Raw genomic sequence first — 20,743 nt, 5'->3', positions numbered from 1 at the left:
GATGATATTCATTTGCAAAACAACACTTTTTAATTCCCAATTAGGAACCAAAACACGTCACTTTACGAACTGATTAGATTAAGAACCTTGATTTAGTTTATACTAATCTTTATCCCCTATAGGAAAACCACATTATGAAGCTAGAATAACAATTTCTAAAAGGGTATTGCCCACCAATAATGATATCTTAATTGTATTGTTTAGCGTAAGTGGAATAATTAATCAATTAATTAATTAATTAACTAAATGCCTAATAAAAAATTATAAAAATACCTTTTACCTAATGACGTTAAACCACAACCGAACATCTTCCAACAAATGAAAAGAGCCAAATTAAAGGTTATTTTCAATAATACCTCAAAAAGGCCATAATTTGAATGACTTGAATTCTAAGACATGATAATATTCATGTAGTATTGATCAGTTTTCACGAGAGATTGGCTCAAAAAGTTGAAACGATCCTCTCAAAGTTTGATTGAGGACGTATCTTAAGAAGAAAATTAATCATCATGATTACTAAATCAATTAAACAATAATTAAACAATTATAGTTTTAAATTTAGGGACATTACACAAAAGGTTGTCTATTTCCAAAAGGTATCATTCATGTCATGTCACTCATGAGTGACATGTAGAGCTTATGTTTATTTATCTTGTAAAGTAAGTAATAAACAAATCAAAGAAGAAACCTTCTTGTTACATTAACACAAATTTAGTCAACTCCTAATAAATCATGTGAACTAAGCCGTATCATGTTTACGTGCCCTCTTTTTGTCTAACCATTTTTTTGCCATCTGGATCGGACTGGTTTGGACCGATTAACATATTATCTGTATTTAAACATTTTTGTTCAAAACATAATTTGGAATTGTGATTACCAACTAGCTAGTCCTATTGATTTTGTTTTTAATTTTAAAAAGTACTCCTATTATTAATTGAACTATTGTCTATGAGTTACTAATTTGAATTTTTTTTTTTTTTTTTTTGGGTGAAAACTAATTTGAAATTTAGTGAATTTCACACCATGAAATTGGAAAATCATGTACAATGCAAGTTCAAATGTAATATATATATATATATATATATATATATATATATATATATATATATATATATATATATATATATATATATATATATATATATATATATATATATATATATATATATATATAGGAAGGCTCTCGTGAGAAATTTTCTTATGTGAGAACACTCTTTATGTTCTAAATTTTTACTCGTATGTTCTAAATTTTAAATCTGATGTTCTAAACTTTTCCTTAAGTGTTCTAAATTAAATCAAATGTTTTAATTTAGTACTCACATGTTCTAAACCATAAATTAGTTAAGTTTGATGTCATAAATTTTAAATAACTTGTTCCAAAATTTTAAATTGTATGTTCTAAATTTTAAAATGTGTGTTTTAAGATTTTTAATTATATGTTCCAGATTTTAAATTATATGTTCTATTTTTTTACTCGTATGTTCTAAATTCTTTACTCACACTTTCTATATTCTATATCAGTTTGTTCTAGATTTTTATTCACAAGTTCATAATCTTAAATAATATGTTTAAATTTTACTCATATGTTTAAAATTTCATAAAGCAAATTTTATAAATTTTTAATCACTTGTTCTAATTCTTAAATCAGATGTTCTAAACATATTACTCACACAAATGTTCTAAATTATTACTCATATGTTCAAAATTTTAATTTGAGTCACATGTTCTAAATTTTAACTCGCATGTTCTAAATTTTAATTCACATGTTCTAAATTTTTACTCACATATTCTAAATTTTAAATCAGTTCTCATACAAGTATGAATTCTCACATATGGACCTATTCTCACTGGATCCCTCCCCTATATATATATATATATATATATATATATATATATATATATATATATATATATATATATATATATATATATATATATATATATATAATGATAAAGAAGATAAATGAAACTTTGCCCATGCGTTGGACTAAACACGTAAAAGAGATGGAGTTTAAGTCAATGAGTATGTTTGGCAAAATATAGCTGTGAAGGTAGCTGCAGCTGTGGAGATAGTTGTGAGCTGTGCATGTAACTGTTAGCTGTCAACAAGCTGTTAGCTGTGAAGATAAATAATTTAGATATGAGGGTTCGGTAAAGTAGCGGTTGACTAGCTGTTACATATAAAAATCAACATTTTATTTTTAAAACTACAGATTAAATTTTCAACAGCTACCTCAAAAGCTACCTCTAATTTCAAAAGCTAATCTTTCTAACTTTTAATAAAAGCTACCTCCACCACTAAAAGCTACCCTAACCACTACTTTGCCAAACACTCATATTTTTTGTCAAGTAGTGATTTGACTTGGTCAAACCACTAAAAGCTACTCAAAAGCTAGCGCCGAACACGCCCAATATAAAATCAAATCAACATATCAAAATTAAATTAACATCAAATAAGATCATATCAAATTAGACTAGTTCCGTCCATCTGGCCAACTAATATCTACTACAGGAAATTGATTGGTGGTATATATAGAATCCATGAACAGAATCCACAATTACACAGTATGTAAATGAAGATGTAATCATTGGATGTACAGGAAATTAGTACAAATAAATTGTTGAAAAGAACTTCTCAACTTCCTTCTAACTTCTTTATGGTGAATCTCGTTGCCCACGATGGGGTATATTATACACTGTATTCTATTTATAGGTTGAAGGTCATATTAATAATATGATGGAAAAAAACCTAGTCTTAGCAAATTATACTGTAGCCCTCTCAAGTTTTGTCTCATACAAATATAGCAAATCCTACCCCTATCACTATTACATTGAATAATTAAGTAATAATTAAAGTAATTAGATTAAATTTTGTCTTCATTATATTAGATAATCGTGTCGTTACTATATTGGTCGATTTCTGGTTGATTGAACATTAAGCCCTCCCCAAATTTCTCACTACAAAAGTCATTAGATTATAAGATTATACTCAATATTATACTTGTATATATTGCCTTTGTTTTATATTAATTTAGAATCTTGATATTATGAACCATTCTTTCACAAACATGTCTTATTATTTATTTGTTTTTTAAGTACTCAGTAAAGCTACAATATATGTTGTTTAGTTCAATTGAACCTTTATATTTAAGGTTAAGTAAACAACAAACATCCTTCATTTTATCATCCTCAATTCTTTTAAAAAACGTACTCAATCTACTTCAAATTATGAACTTCTCAATTTCATACAATACCAATTCCATCACCATATATATGTTAATCAAACAAAAGCATATCTAAGTGGGCTAAACCTATTAACTTTGCAAAATAACAATCCCTAATAATATAATCTAAGTCAAGGCAAAAAAATTGAATAATTTATTCTAGGAAAAAAACAGCGGTGTCCTTCTCAAAAGTGGGACTCATTATGAACAGATAAATACATGCGAGGACCAACATTCTCATGGTATGGCTGCCTCCCATGCATCTTTCTACACATAATTATTTCACTTTCATTATTTTCTTCGTTTATGACACACTTCAATTCCTCACTCTTCCTGTTACTTTTTTTTTTTTTATCACGATCATATTCAATGCTACAATTATTTTAATCGGATATATGATCATTACTCCTTCTGTTCTTATTTAATTTGTCGATTTTGTTTGAATTGAATTTTTTTTTTTTTTTTGAAAGAAAATAATCAAAAGTTTTGACTAATAAAAAGAAACGGAAAGAGTATTATACTTAGCCTTTATTATTATGATATCATAGCCTAGGGAACGGGGTGTCCTCACCATCCAACCGCTATTCTATCGCCGTTGATCTAATCTAATATCAATTGTTTGTTTAGTTAGCAAAATAAATAAATAAAAATTAGGAGTACTAAATTTGTGTACTTAATTTGTTTTGTTGACCAAAAAAAAAAAAAAAAAAAACCCTTAATGTATGCATAGCATAAGAAATATTTTAATTCCCATGATATGCACAAACTTGCTTGTCTAGTCTCCTTAATTAGCTAGAGTTGATCATCGATAATCCGATCTTAAAGAGTGTAAGTTTGAGTGTCTTAAAATTGTGTTTTTATGCTAAACCCCAACCAATAAAGGCCTAAAAAGCCCAACCCATTTGGACTAAAGTTCAACCCCTTGCTTGATCATAATTCAATAATTCATAGATGTATTGTGGCACACCTAGTTGAAGTTTTTTCCCATGACTAAGGCCATGTTCTTTTGAGTTGTTCTGCATTGCTTTGCTCTCCCTGCTCTACTCTGCAGAAATATGTCTTGCTCTGCACTGCTATGCTCTGCTCTGCAATGTCTGTTCTTTTGAGTTATTCTGCATTGCTTTGCTCTCCATGCTCTGCTCTGCAAAAATATGTCTTGCTCTGCTCTGCAGTGTCTGTTCTTTTGAGTTGTTCTGCGTTGCTTTGCTCTCCCTGCTCTGCTTTGCAAAAATATGTCTTGCTCTACTCTGCAGTTTCTGTAGTGTGTTCGAAACCCTGCTTTGCTCTGCTTAATCTGTTTTTCTCTACTTTGTAATGTATTGGAAACACTACCCTGCTCTGTTCTGTTGAAATCTGCTCTGCCTAAAAGCTCAAAAGAACAGGGCCTATAGGCGACTAACCAAATTAAACATTTTAATTTCATTTCCTTTTTCCAATTTCTCCTTATATGTGCGAGGTAATAAATAATCTCACTTTTAATTCTTTGATGGTTTAGTTATACAGTATCAACTTTTTATAAGATTTACTTTATATATTAAATTAAAATACTTATAATTAAATTATACATTCACAAACATAAAATTATCGTCGTTTAGCTTTAGCTTGAAATGTGCATTCTCCTCGTTTGAAGAAGAAAAAGTAATTAAAGAAAAACAAAACTAAGGAAAAGAAAAGAGAGGGTGTTGGGTATTTAAAGCAAAGAGGGGTGGACTGGTGGAGGGGTGCTTGGCAATTGTGGACAACTTTAGGAGATGGTCCCAAATTTAATGAAAATGACGGCAAAATTAATTATTGTAAAAAATAAAGTATGTAACAATATAAATTAATTTTGGCACTCGTTATTTTTATTTTTTTCTGAACTATAAAAAAATGATGTAAGTGAATGTGATGTAAGGAGATTATTGATTGAAAGTTTGATGATATAGGAGGTAGATGAATTTAATTTAAATTTCTTTAAATCTTTTTTGAATTAATGGTGGTCCTACGTTGTATTTATACATGTGGTAAGGGGGTCCACGTGGCGTCCGGCAGGAGGTGGCCAGAGCCACGTGGGAATTGTGGTCCAAAAGGATCAAAGTCACATTTCGAGTAGGCCACGTGACCTCATTAGGCAGGCTGTTTGGCTTTGGAGGGAATAAGATTAAGTCTTTTTTTTTGGGAAAAAGTTCAATCCAAACAAATTACCTAAAATTACGTTAGTAGATTATGAAATACAACTCATTTTGTATGCGGTTAGCCACATCATGTAGCCTGTAAAAGAACAACGTAATAACACTAATTGTGTATCTCTATAACGTAACACTGACGAAACCTTGTAACATTGACTAAGTAATGTCTATAAGACTATAACATTAACAAAGTAACTTCTATGATAATTGGCAGTCACATATAAAAGTTGGTGAAATATAATTGACTTATTTTTGGTTTTTTTTTTTTAAAAAAAAAGATCTATTATTGGAGTTAGACATGTCATATTATTAATTATCTGGACTTACATTTGAAAAATCAAATTCATGCACTTCAAGTTACCTTAAAATGATCAAAAATTAACATATAATGAATGAAAGTTACCCAATATATATAAGTTATCCTTATACAAATAAAAGTAACTTAAGCTTTATGGATAAAAGTTAGGAAAAATTGCTCCCATTAATCTGAACTTTGCCTCGTTCGCCAAAAATAATCCGTACTTTCGATTATTATTTATCACTCCCAACTTTAGAGGGTATTAATTTTTATTGCACCCAACATGTCATCCAACCTGATGTAGCAGATTACCTAGATACGTGTCAACCTATAATTGGCTTAAAAAAAACAAAACAAAACAAAACAAAAACCCACAAACCACCCATGCCCAGCACGGAAAACACCACACCCCCACCCCCACCCCGCCGAAAAATCGGCCCCATCCCCGAAAACCCCTCCCCCGCTGTTGGAAACCGCCGCCCAACCACCCCTTCCCTTCCCCCATCCCCGAAAACCCCTCTCCAGCAGCCCAACCACCTCCGAAAACCCCTCTCCACCCCTGAAAACCCCTTTCCCAGTAGCGCCCAATCCTTAAACCTTCGACAATCAGCCACGAAATCGGCCACAAACGGCCGAAATCGGCCGGTTTAGGGTATTCAGCCCCATCATTAGCCAATTTCGGCCATTTGCGGCCAATTTCGGCCATTTGTGGCCAATTTACGTGGTCGATTTTGGGGAGGGGGGTTGCGTTGTGGCCACTTTGGTGCCCAATTTTGGTGGGGAAACGGCCGTTTAGGCCTTTGATGAGTATTCCGGTAGTAATGGCTAGGAAGGGAGTGCGTTGGTGGTGGTAGTGTGTTGAGCATGGCGTGCGTCGATGGTGGTGGTGTGGTGGTGGAGGTGCGGCAACTGCTGGGTTAGTTTTAGGATTTTTTTTAGGGCCTGTTCTCTTCCGTTGAAATTCAGTTCAGTTCAGCTCAGTTCAGTTCAGTTCAGGTCAGTTCAGCTCTTAATTTACGTCTAATGATATTGCTAATGATATAAAGCCAAATTTCATAAGCTCTTATTACAACGACGACAACAACGACAACAACAACAATAATAATAATAATGATAATAATAATAATAATAATAATAATAATAATAATAATAATAATAATAATAATAATAATAATAATAATAATAATAATAATAATAATAATAATAATAATAATAATAATAATATTAACAATAATAATAATAATAATAATAATAATAATAATAATAATAATCAATAAGTAATAAATAATAATAATAATAATAATAACAATAATAATTGAAATAATAATACTAATAATAATAATCAATAAATAATAATAATCATCAATAAATAATAATAATAATAACAATAATAATAATAATAATAATAATAATAATAATCAATAAATAATAATAATAATAATAATCAATAATTAATAATAATAATAATAATATTAATAATAATAATATGTATATTTGTATATACACATATGTATAGTAATAAATAATCAAAGATCACTAATCCGTAGTTAAAAATCACTAATTAATAAGTTCAGTTCAGCTCAATTCAGTTCCGTTCAGTTCAGTTCAGTTCAGCTGAGTTCAGTCAATCGGAACGGGCCCTTAAAACATTTTTTTTTATTTTCTCTATTTTTTTTCAACCAATTACATATTGACACGTGCAAAAAAAACTAATTCATAAATATTTACCTGATTAACCGGTTGCAAGTCATTTGGGTGCAATAGAAATTAATACCCCCTAAAGTTGGGAGTGATAGATAATAATCCAAAGTACGGATTATTTTTGGCTGACGAGGCAAAGTTCATATTAATGGGAGCAATTTTTCCTAAAAGTTACCCTAAATTCAACAAAAGTTACTCATATGTATACAAAAGTTTTTAAATTAGCTGATGGTTTAATTTACAATACTTAATTAATCATATTAATATAGTTACTGTAAAAATAAGGGGGACGTTTGATTTGTATATTTTAGGTATGAGGTATGGGGTTAAAATGAGTAAAATCCATGCTTAATGTATATTTTAATTTCTAAACCCCATAAGGCCATAACCCAACTTAATGAAAGATGGGTATGAGTGTATGACTCATAACACACCTCTAGGTATCAAATAAAAGGAGAAATTCATTCCCAAATAACAATCACACACAAGGTATTAAGAATCAAGTTTCAACCCCATTAAAAAAAAAAAAGTTTCAACCCCATACCGCCATGTCACCCTAATTCATTTTTTTATTCTAAACATATACTTCGTATCACTTTGTGAATCAAATGCTCCCTAAAAAATACAAACAAACATTAACTGAGCTGCCAAAAACTTAAAAAAAAAAAAGATAAGAAAAGTAAGTGTTAAAATATACAAGTAAGGTTTAAGGTGTTTTTTTTTTTTAAAAAAAAAAAAAAAAATTTATTTTAAGAAAGCCATAAGGGCGAGTGATGAGAATCGATCTTTGAATCACCTGAAACCTAGAGGAAAATTTTAACCACTTGAGTTGTTCCTCACTCGGCTTATTTAAGTTTAATTGAAATTCATATTATAAATTCACAATGGGAATACAAAAAATAGATAGAGTAATATTTAATTAAAACACGTTATGTTTCCAAAAAAAAAAAGGGTTAAGGTTTATATATTTAAAAAATTAAATTTTATATCTTTTCTTTTGGGTAATATAATGCAGGGTTGCATATAAGCATTGAATACACTAAGGAATATTTTATTTCTCACAACAAATAACCTGTTGTCGCATAGAAAATCATAAGAAAAACACGCGTAAATCAATGTATTAATGTGTTTTTTTTTTCTCTAAAACATGTATACTGATATTTAAAAAATAAACATTAACATTGTGGTTGACCTCGCCGTGTGGTTAGAGTTACTTATTCAGAGAGTTACTCGATCGATCAAAATTACTTATTTTGAGGTTACTTGGTCGGTTAACGTGTTTTTTGTGTGGCTGGGAAGAACTTTAGATTTGAAGGGAGTAATACCAGTAAAATTGAAAAATATAGATAATGCCAATGTAGCTAGGTGGAAACTAGGAAGAACTTTAAAGTTTAGATTTGAAGGGAGTAATACGATGAATAAACATAGTAGCCAACTAGCCACTCCTCAGTCCTCACTAGCCAGTAGGGCAGTAGGAACTAGGAAGAAGGGGTGAACAGAAAACTTTTTTTTTTTTTTTTTTTGAAACAGAACAGAAAACTTTATACTAGTGAATTTATCCAAACTAGCTGATATTTTCGAATCTACGGTATATGGCCCATTAGGCCCATCAAACATTATTAATATGTTTTGGGCTGCCTGATTTAGAATTTAGAAACTACAATCATCCAAATTGAATTCAGCGTAGTTTTAGGGCCATCTTTTCTGAAAAAGAATAGTAAATTGCGACTTGGATTCATACTACAAGTCCGTAAAAGTTGATTTAAATCGTCAGCGTTAGGGTTGAATACTTAAGTATCACTTATGTAGTTACATTACATGCCACTTTTATTTCTCTAAATTGATTTATTACTACTTTAATCTCTTTATGATGTTTTCAAAATTAAATTTTATTAACTTTAATGCAATTGGAAAATACACTCTTGATGCATAATTTATAAAAAAAAATGAACAATAATTGAATCAAGATTCAAACTTAAAAATTCACAGGTAAAATCGAATCTAACCCACATAAATATCCCTTATTAGTTATTACCATTCTTTTTGAACAATGGTTTATCATTAATTATTCGTAAACACTCATTCCATTTGTTCTTCACACTATCAATCTTTAACCACCTCTTGTTCTTGCTTTTGCTCTTTGTGAAAGTGTAGCTTCTTAGATACATTTGCCTGGAAGCATATTGCAATTTCAACAATAACGATTGTGTCGGCGATGGTGGTAATGGTATTGAAAATTTAGAGTAATGATATTCTTTGTTGTCATGACTTCTCTCTTCTCTTTGAGTTACTTCCTTCAAGAATTCAGCATCTGAAATAGGCCATTCATAGAGTTTCGAGAAATTTACATTCATCCTTGTTTGTTGATTTGATTTACTTTCTCTCGCTTCACCTATCACTTTTTTTTTGGTTAACACCTAGCACTTTATAATGCATGTATATAATAATTATTCATGTAACTATTTATATATTTATTTTATACAAGAGCAAAGCAAATTTGATTTGAAGTAGAATTTATTTTCAAATAGGTATCTAATTATATGTTCCTAAATTAAAACTGCATCAGTCTATCATCTTATCTTGTTATCTTTATTTAATTTTTTTTTTTTATAGTTTTTTTACAAAAAAGATTATTATTACAAGTTTAAGCATGGCATAAATCTCACCTAGTCTCGCGTGACACCGTTTTTATTGACAACAAATTAACAAATGCAATTGATGCAAACAAACATTCAAATCAACTTAATTAATTATAAAAAGAATTAAAAAAATAAAATAAAATAAAAGTCAACTAATATCTGAGAAATTAAAGGTCAGCTAAGATCCTAAAATATCAAAAATTCAATTATGTCCAATTTATTATTCACATGGGTAAAGGCGTAAAGCACAAAGTTCCCAACATAATAAGTTAGCTCAAATAATAGAAATAAAAAACAATAAAACAGAATTACCGTTATATTCATCATACGAGTGATCATCTCACAATTGACTTATTAGTACTCGAATACCGACGGCGACCGGTAATTAAAAAAAGGATTAATTAAAGAAAGTAATTCAAAGTACTTAACTTTGAACCAAATTCTATTTATAGGAGTTGTTCAAAGTAGGTTAGTCCCTTTTTTGTTAACAATTTATGAACGGTAAATTGCTGTTTTTTTTGGTTTAATTTCTAGTAACAAATCCTAACTTTTTTGTCATCACCTCATTACCATTACGCATGTTCAACCGAAAGACATATGTCTTTTCCCTAGAGATGCATCATATTGGATCTCATGGGTCCATCAAAATTTCATTCAGAGTTTTAGACTCATTAAATTTTATCAAAAAAAAAAAAAAAAAAGGTCTCATCAAATTACTACAGTATTAAATTACTATGCCTAAGATTTCTTCAAAAAAAATAATAAAAAATAATAATAATAATAAATAAATTATGCCTAAGAATAAATAATCATCAAACTTATGTAAAACATTGCCTAGTTTGCTTATTATTAGAAAAATAACCTTTGTGTGAGTTGAGACTAGTTAACTCATATTCTTTTTTAAAAAAAATATATAAAAAATAGAGGAAGATCCGAATAAGTAACATGTAATATCCCTAGTCAAGAAAATTATGAAAATGTTTTTGAATAATTAATACAAATTTACAATTTTTTCTAAATAATTAATTTTAAAGAACATTACTTGGAACCAACATGACCTAATAGAGTTTTAATTTGTAGTTGTCTAACTTAACTTGAACATCACTCCCCAATACAAAGCCTAATTCAGTGGGTGTCGGTATAGTGTGATAGACACATGAAGTGTTGAAACATCTATAAATTGCCTAGTGACTAGTGAGTTAAATATCCTGCCAATGCAACGTTTTAGGCCAAAGTAATTCTTGGGAAAGGAAGTTTAATTTGGTGTGTTGGAAGAAAATGCATGCTTGGTGGATGACTTGGTTAGAAATTTGAGGTAAAAAGTATCTTTGTTAAAAGAAAGACTCTAGCCAGGAATTTAAATAGGATGACTACAAATCTAACATAGATCAAATTCAGGAATTTAGAAAGGATGACTATAAATCTAATATAAATCATATTCATAAGCACGTAAAAGTAAACGATACTTAGTTTGTCGGATCATCAATCGTAGTTAGTTGTGAATTTGTGATATGGAGTATTTTTTTTTAATGACAACAATTTAGCGAATATATATAATTATTTGAAAAGTTTTATTTTATATCAAAATGAAATGTTCTTTATTACTTTCCCATACCAAATTAATTTCGAACTTTAAGAACTTTTCTATGAGATAGTATGTGATAAATAAATATTTATTTATATTCATGCGCTATAAGCCTATTAGTTAGAATTAATACTAAGTAAAAATTAGTTGAAACTTGTGATTTAAACAAAATTTATACTTACACAATAAATTCAGAGGATGTCAACTTTAAAATAAGAAGTTAAAAGTATATATTGAAAGTAAGATTTAGAAATTCGTTTAACGCGGCAATAAAATGACAACAACTTTTTTTTTTTTTTTTTTTTTAACATAAAACATAGTATGGATTACTTGGGCAAAGCCGTAATTACATCATAACGCCCAAAGATTTGAATAAACCCAAAATACAAATCTTGGACCAAGTTTAGCAAACTAAAACCACAGAAGTTAAAGGAAATGTTTTTACATATCATAAGCAGAGGTAATATAGCAATCATAACTCTAGAAAGAGCTAAGATAAGTTTGGTAAAGCATTACGATCCGCTTCATATGCAGCCAGAACACTATAGTGACTCACTAGTGAGAAATATGGCCTCTTTGCATACGCATAGCAAGCTAACTCAGGTAGTGGGCCACTGAATTCCTTTCCTTGGAAATATGGCTAAGGATGACATTCATATCCTTGTTTCGACCAAAAAGTAAAGATTAATTCGACTGAGCATGCACAAGTTCTTTCAAAAATTTGAATAAAGTACTACCGCCCTATCAATCAAACAAAGAAATTCGATCGAGCGAGTAACAATATTTTCACAATGAACATTAGGCAAAAAGACAACAACCTTCACCGTCTTTACCAAACTAATTAACTAGGCAAACTAATTAACCAGGCGTACGTGCCCAATCAAGAATACAACCGATCAAAAACATGTCCATACTCATTATGGAGTACTAACAAAAATTAATTGATACCATAAGTGCAAATAGTGGTTTAGGTTGGTAATTTGTTAATCGTTACATGTTTAGTTGAGATGACATTAATTAGGCCCCACTATTACCCCTTATCTTCAAATTTTAATCATCCTTCACCATTATTTTTGTTGTTTTTCAAACACAAAATTAATAAAATAAAAAGAGTGTAAGAGAAGTTCTTTGATGGCTACCAATCCACGTAAAGCCCTATGAGTTTATGATTCAATTTGTCTATAATAATACAGTATATGAACATTCATATATTATTTTTATTTTATCCTATGTTCCATTTATTTTGGAAAATAAAATAAAATCGATTACTTTCATTATGCCAAAAATTTGCGTCGAATTCAAGTGAAGAAGAGCCAAGAAAGTCTATTTTGTTGGCCCCTCAAACGCTCACACATTTTCTCTCTCCTCCTCTCAACTGCCTGGAATTTTCTTCCAACTTTTTTGTCGACTCTTCTCTAACCCCCTCTCAAAAAATTAGAAATTTTATTTATTTTTTCAAAATTTTCTGTAATTTTGTATTGAATTACAACTGGGAGTTGAAAAAGAAAGAAAAGCTTTAATTTTTTTTAATTTTAATTTTTTGATCTGGGTATTTTTCTGGGGAATCTTGATCTATCTTCAATTTTTTTTTTAAGGTGAGTGAAATTTTCTAACACTTAATATGATCAAAAGTTCATAACTTTACTTATTGATTGGTTGATTTAATTGAATGCTTTTGCACTTTATAAATGCCTTCACTAGATTCTTATAAGGTAAAAAAAGAATCTCTTTCTCTCTCCAATTGTAGTGGGCACTTTTGCAGTTTATTTCTTTGAATTCAATTTTTGTCAATTCTGGGTTTTTTGGGTTTTATTTTTCTGTCAAGGAATTATGGAATTACAATCCTATTGAATTAATTTTTATTGAATTACCAAGCTTATGTTATTTGCTTTAATTAGAAGTATTGGTTTTTGCTGTTGATTTTGATTGTGTTCATTATTTGGGTATGTATATCATTATATCATCGCATAATTGATTAATTTCTAAGTTTGATGTTTTTTATTTTATCATGTTATTTAGTCCCTACCCATTTGTGCAGATTATTGATCAATTTCTAAATTTGATGATTGAATTCAATTTTCAAATTAGTTCCTACCCAATTTTGCAGGAAATTGGGATTATGTTATTTATTATGTGAATTTAAAGGGTATTTATGGTACTGTGCAGATTGTAAATATGGCAATAAGCAGCTGAGTATAGTACTGATTGAATTCTGCCAACCCATAAAGAGAGTGAAAATCTTTAATTATGGGTTGGTTGAGTAAGATTTTTGGAGGTTCCAGCAATAGTCATAGAATATCAGAAGGACAATACCATGGACGGTATGGAGAGGATACAATTTGGGACGGTCCTACCACTTCCGGGGTAATTCCTGCAACCTTTGACATTCTCTTGATTTCGCGGCTTGAGAATTTCCTATTTTTGCTTTATTCCTTAACTTTAGAATAAACGAATCGAAGTGGAAACCATTGCATTTCTCTCATGTCAATCGTGTGTGTGCCTGGTTTTTACTTACTTATATGTGGTTTCGTGTTCTATAAATAGACTCAAATGTACAATAGCTTAAACTCTATAAAAACTCTTTATGTGAGGGTTTATGTACAAGGGATAGACTTGATTGAACAATATGTTGAGAAATCCACGTTTGAATTATCGTTACTATGAAGGGAGGAGGAGAACTAGAGTGAGTTGGAAGGTTTCTAGTTACATTTTTGCTATTGGTGTAACATAATCTATTGTCTTAGTGATCTTGTATTGGTGAAACATGTTCTTTAATGGGGGGGCATTGTATGCAGGATGCGTGGTCAGATTCCGGGAATGAAGATATTGATCGTGCAATTGCACTTTCTCTTGCAGAGGAAGAGGAGAGACAACAGGAAAAAGATCAGAAAGGCAAAAAGGTGATTGGTAAGTTGGATCTTTAGCTCAATCTAGTATCTTTGTTCAGCAGACATGATATATCTTCCTATTCTTCCATGCTGTAGATTTAATATCAAACATTTTGAATCAAACAAGGATGCTTAGGATTTTGTCTTCCTTGGGATTCTAGGCCTTTGCAGTGATTAGTCTCTTCTACATGAAGCATGGTTTTGAATACAAAATGTTAAATCTTTATGTCTGCTTGATAGATAACATCAGTTAAACATAGAAATATAGAATACTTTAGGAGTTCTAAACAGGCTTTTACAATATTTTGATGCCAGTTATTGTCATGTAAAGCTAAAGAATCTTGTATGTATCCATCAGATCATGATAGTCTACTTGAGGAAGATGAACTACTGGCCAAGGCTCTTCAAGAAAGTTTAAATATGGAATCTCCAGCTCAAACTCCACCCCCGACTCCTCCCCGACCGCCTCCTCAATATGATCGTGGAACTATGATGCAGCCTTACCCTTTCTTTTCCTATGGATACAGGTTTTACATCAGAGTCTTATCAGCTTTGTCTGAACCGTTTCTCAAAATTGTTATTGTTTTATTTTTCATTAATGCATGAAGGTTGAATTTGGTGATTTATATGCACAGCTTCATTTTTTTCATGGAGGTTCAATTGAACAGCTCCATGTGTGTGTTTTTTTTTTTTTTTTTTTTTTTCTCTATTTTTATGAAGTCAGTATAGTTTCCTTTAAAACCTTTGTACAAGTGAACCTAGTGGCGGGGTTATGTATACATTATAGTATTATACTGTCTGATAATTAATGTCTTAATTGAAATTTCAGCAGAAGTTTTTGTTGTATATTGCATTTTATGTGAACCCATGCTTGTGAATTTGTATGAAAAGATAAAGACCTTGTGCTGCTGCTTGTATCTAGATTGAGCTAAGATATGATGGGCTTTGTCAGAAACATGAGGCTTAGAATAATTTAGCATGGGTGGAAGGAGCTAATACTGACATCAAATTAAATTATGTGGGTTTAGTGTTCTCGGGGCCTCCCAGTTTAGGATGAATTTATGCTTTCTTAGACAGATGTGTGTTGTTCTTGTGGTCTGTTTTCTGTGTTTCCTTTTGGATTAATTGTTCCTTTCACACATAAAAATGCTCAGTCAGAGTGATCTGTTGCAAATGAAATTTCTCTAGAGCATTATGCTGCGTCTACTATACTAGGATGTTTGTTATAAATTTTGTGTGCACTACTGACTTAAAATACTCTCCCAAGAATCCTCCCAAGATTTTGCGGTCTCATACTGAAGGAAGCTCATTTTAATGGATTAAAAGTGCGTACTGGAATTTGATATGTTTTGAAATCTTTTGTCTTCCAAAGCATAGTAAACTCGTGGTGTATCTAAATTGGTTGTGGAATTGTGTTTTGCGGGCAGGACATGTTCTGGTTGTGGTGCTGAGATTGGTCATGGACGATATTTAAGTTGTATGGGTGGGTTTTGGCATCCAGAATGCTTCCGTTGCCAAGCATGCAATGAGCCAATATCTGATTATGAGGTTAGAATTTTAATTGTTTTCACTTTTATATTTTAATGATGCACGTGTATGTGAATAACCCGTGGTTTTTGGCACTAACCATGTTGTATATTCATCTGATTTTCTATACACCAGTTTTCTATGTCGCGGAATCGACCATTTCATAAAACTTGCTATAAGGAGCAGCACCATCCAAGGTGTGACGTCTGCAAAAACTTTGTAAGTATTGTTCCTTTGCCAATTTGGTTGTTATCTTGAATAATTGTAGTATACTGTAGAATTATTCAAACAAGTAATGATTTTATTGACTTACAAGATAAGACCCCTGACAAATCTCCCAACAATACTCTAGAGTCATTTACGTTCATTAACTGACAAAAGATCACACATGGAACTGAGCTCCTTTACATGCAGTAAAGTTGCACTATAGGCTGCTCTTCTATTTAAATATTCAAATTAAAATCGCTTCCAATCCCCCCCCTCTTTCTTTTTTTCTTTTTTTTTTTACGAATTCCAATCCCTATTAACCTCCCCTAAGGAGTAACTAGAGAAGTCTTATGTGAATTAAATCTCCAAAGGCAAGGTCTCATACTGCCCTATTTTACATAACTCGTACTTACTTTTGATGACATTGTACAACAAATTTCTTAAATTCAAGAGGTAACCTCCACCACTAATTTCCCTCCAAAGCAAATTTTTCGAGGCAACCCTTTAAAATTCCATTCTTCTCTCTGGCTTAGGACAATGCTCCAAATCTCTGTTCACAAGATGATTCTTCCTCTCTTCCCCTGCTCTGCATTATCTACTCAAATAGATGCACTATTGCCACCAGAATTTATAATGTGGACAGAATGACAGATAATAGAGAGGTATACATGACAAACAAGATTTAATTAGCATAATTCTTCTGCCAAATGTGAAGTACATTTGCTTTCATCAATCTAACCCTTGAGGCATACTTAAATAATTAATCATGATAAACAAGATTTAATTAGCATAATTCTTCAGCCAAGTGTGGAAGTACACCTTATTTCATTAATCTAACCCTTGAGGCATACTAAAATAATAATTCGTCAACTCTTTTGCGTTTTTTCCGTGTGATATGGAGAGGGTGTGAGAAAAGCCACATACCTTAAAAGGTTTGTAACATAATTTGAAAGAGACAACATTAGAAAGTGTTACATGAAGGAAGATGAAGGCGACAGTTTTGGGAGAGTGGTGTGATGAACATAGCTTACATCAGCCCCTTACCTTTTAAATAGTGGGAGCTTCATTAGAAGCATTGGGTAATGATGTTGTGTGAATAACATATGAATTCCAACAGTGTTCAGAATCTTCACCGTGATGACAGAGATGGAATTGGTTATACTCCACAAAAAGAATTGTGCTACTGTTTTCCCTGTTATTACATTTTGAAACTAAGGCCAGAAACCTGCATGATTGGCAGTACCTCTTTTTATCCTTTTACCACCTTGTTTCTCACCTTTGCTTCAGTATGTTTATTGTGAGAATAGACTATGATGCTACTTTAATGGATTGTGAATGGAATTAGAAGAATCAAGAATGTCCAAGCACATATATATTGCCCATACTGAAAGTCAATTTTAGCTAGGTTTAATTTCATTTGTGGCTTATTAGATTAGTTGTCATATTCTTCTGCATTTCTGTTTGAACAGATTCCTACAAATGCAGCTGGCCTTATCGAGTATAGAGCACATCCTTTCTGGATGCAAAAGTATTGCCCTTCTCATGAATATGATAGGACTCCAAGGTGTTGTAGCTGTGAAAGAATGGAGGTAAGTTGAAACAAACTGTTTGAATTTTAAGTATGATAAAGAAAGAGTTCTTTTCTAGAAATTTTTTCGTACGCTCCACATTTTAAACAAAATTGTGAATTCACTTAATGTGGTATGCCTCACAATCTGAAACTTGCAACATTTGTGCAGCCAAAGGGCACAGAATACCTGGGACTTGATGATGGTCGTAAGTTATGTCTGGAGTGCCTAGACTCGTCTATTATGGATACTAATGAATGCCAACCCCTTTATATAGAGATTCGAGAATTTTATGAAGGGTTGAACATGAAAGTGGAGCAGCAAGTACCCTTGCTCCTTGTGGAGAGGCAAGCACTCAACGAGGCTATGGAAGGAGAAAAACAAGTAAAAAAAACTTTTTGTGCAAATGATATAAAGTTGTCTTGATTTTATTATGAATTTTCTCACTTTTGTTTTTGTTGCTTCTAGGGTCACCATCACATGCCGGAGACCAGAGGACTCTGCCTTTCAGAAGAACAGACTGTGCGGACGGTAAGATACATCAAGATGGATGTTTCACCATGCATAATTGATGTATGAGTATTTTGGTCTTTTATGTCAAACTCATGTGTCTATGGAAAAACCAGATATTGAAGAGGCCAAAGATTGGAGGTCGGCACCAGATAATGGACATGATAACTGAGCCTTACCGATTGATACGTCGTTGTGAAGTCACAGCTATTCTGATTCTCTACGGCCTTCCCAGGTGTTTATTCTTCTCATGTCTAATCTGTCATATAAATGTGCCTATAAAGTAATGAGTGTGGATGATGCTTATTTGTTTGCAAGATGTACCCTTTTCTAGGGTCTAGGTGGCCAAGTGTTTTGTGGGAATTTAGGTTGCAGGCAGTTGTGATCCTTATGTTTTATCAATCAATCTACTTTCTAGTCTTTTATGCATAGGAAATGCAACTTCAAACGATCACTCTGTTCCTTTCTGGTAACTAGTACAAATGTTTAGCAGTTGGAACTTACCGGTCATATGTTCAGTATATTTATTTAATAGCATTTGGTGCCAGCATTAGATATTAGCGTATTGGATTAGCAGGTATGAACATCGAGTAATATTAGTAAGTTCTATAAACTTGGTTGACTAGCAGCTTAGTGAACATATCACCTTTCTACTTTCATATGTCAATACTTCAGGAAACAACCTTAATTTCGAAGGAAACAACCTTTCTATTCTCCCCCAAGTATAAAGAAGGCTCTTAAGACAGTTTTTAGGGGTTTGGGGTTGTTGCATGAGAATCTGACATACTCGAGTCCTCTCCGCAGACTTCACCACATTTTTCTATGAATAAATATGTATTGTTGAAGGAGCAATAGTTATGAATTTTTTGATGAAGAGTGTAACTTTTTATTCTGCTGCTATCTTCTTCGCGACAAATACCTCTCTAGACTGTTAAGCTAATAGATCATCTTCAAATTTAGTAACTTTTAGCGTGCCCGAATTGCCTTAAATGATAGCTTTATCAAAAACCTATTTCGTGGCATGTTAGTGATGTTAGAACATACGTTTACATTGAGAAGGATACCCTTGTTCGTTAAAATAGCCTCTATAATCTTATTTGGGGACAGACAGGCACTTGGGGAAATAGTCAAATACCAGTTGAAGTATGCTGCCATTTTTCTAGTCACTGATTATTGGTTTCTTGTGATTTTCTTGATTTAAGGCTGTTAACTGGATCCATACTCGCTCACGAAATGATGCATGCATGGTTACGGCTTAATGGTTACCCAAACCTGAGACCAGAGGTTGAAGAAGGAATATGCCAAGTCTTAGCTCATATGTGGCTGGAATCTGAAATCATAGCTGGTTCTGGCAGTAGTAGTGGCGCATCATCTTCTTCCTCATCTACATCAGATCCCGGATCATCTTCCAGCAGTAATTCTTCCAAGAAAGGTAAAAGGTCTCAGTTTGAGAGGAAACTTGGTGATTTTTTCAAACACCAAATCGAGTCTGATGGTTCGCCTGCTTATGGAGACGGATTTAGAATAGGTAACCAGGCAGTAAGCAAGTATGGACTGAAGAGAACTCTTGACCATATACGATATACAGGGACATTCCCTTGTTGAGGCACGACACCATTGTTACCTAGTGTAATTTCTTGCTATACAAATGAACACTGGAAATGCATTAGAGGCTTTACAGGGTATAGGAATCAAATCAATATTTCTTCTATATGATTTTTGAGTACCACAGTTTTCTCTTCTCTTCACCCCTCCCCCCTCTTTTCTGTGATTATTTTGGTGTATAAAATTAAAAACCAATAAGACTATACAAAGAAATGTATTACTGCCCTTTAAAAAATATATATATATATATATATATATATATATATATATATATATCAACTAGTTTTTTTTTTTTCCTCGTAATTTTATTTTGGGTTCTTAAGTTCTTAACCTTTATATTTAATTATTGATTAGTGTCCCACATGACTTAACAACTACTTACCCTGTCACCCTGTGTGATTATAAATTTATAATACTTAGCTATGCCCAAGCTTAAGGAAAATGCTTTTGCTTTTCTCACTTCAATGATTCTTACGTTATCTTTTGGCAAACAAAATGACTCTTTCAATTTGGTAAAGGGTGTTTATAGATACGTCCAAATATTTTTTTATTATTTTTTTTTCTTTTTATTAGAGATTTACGATGCAATATTAGAATTAAAATTAAGGTTTGTTTAAAAGGTGGACAAATTAGACACGATTGACAAAATAAAAGAGTTCAAATAAACAAAGTTGCTTTTAAGTTTTAATACTCATTATGCTTACGTCATTCTGAAGTAGCGTGCTTTGTTAATTTGTTATAATATAGTCGCACCTTTACCTTTAAAAAAAAAAAAAGTTGCACCATTTGACTTGTATATTTGTCGATGCTTAATTTTGGTTGC

General features: G+C 31.6%; 1 protein-coding gene across 4 annotated transcripts; it reads left to right on the top strand.

Moving 5' to 3' along the window:
• Nucleotides 1-12,876: 12,876 nt before the first annotated feature.
• LOC145559532 (protein DA1-related 1-like) lies at nt 12,877-20,031 on the top strand. Of its 4 annotated transcripts, none has more exons than XM_081620952.1 (11): nt 12,877-13,210; nt 13,782-13,979; nt 14,411-14,522; nt 14,862-15,030; nt 15,931-16,051; nt 16,166-16,249; nt 17,707-17,826; nt 17,977-18,189; nt 18,274-18,336; nt 18,432-18,550; nt 19,518-20,031. In XM_081620952.1, the coding sequence occupies exons 2-11, from the start codon at nt 13,863-13,865 to the stop codon at nt 19,918-19,920; spliced, it is 1,521 nt and encodes a 506-aa protein (XP_081477078.1). In that variant the 5' UTR covers nt 12,877-13,210; nt 13,782-13,862; the 3' UTR covers nt 19,921-20,031. The 4 variants fall into 4 exon arrangements, with proteins under 4 accessions (XP_081477078.1, XP_081477083.1, XP_081477093.1 ...); XM_081620957.1 differs by lacking the exon at nt 12,877-13,210 and adding an exon at nt 13,537-13,558; XM_081620967.1 differs by lacking the exons at nt 12,877-13,210; nt 13,782-13,979 and adding an exon at nt 14,139-14,298.
• Nucleotides 20,032-20,743: the final 712 nt, after the last annotated feature.

This window comes from Chenopodium album, chromosome 1, assembly GCF_948465745.1.
Source record: "Chenopodium album chromosome 1, dcCheAlbu1.1, whole genome shotgun sequence".
NCBI classification, from domain to species: Eukaryota; Viridiplantae; Streptophyta; class Magnoliopsida; order Caryophyllales; family Amaranthaceae; genus Chenopodium; species Chenopodium album.
Note: the sequence above shows the minus strand (reverse complement) of the source record. Positions and strands in the feature narration are given on the sequence as shown.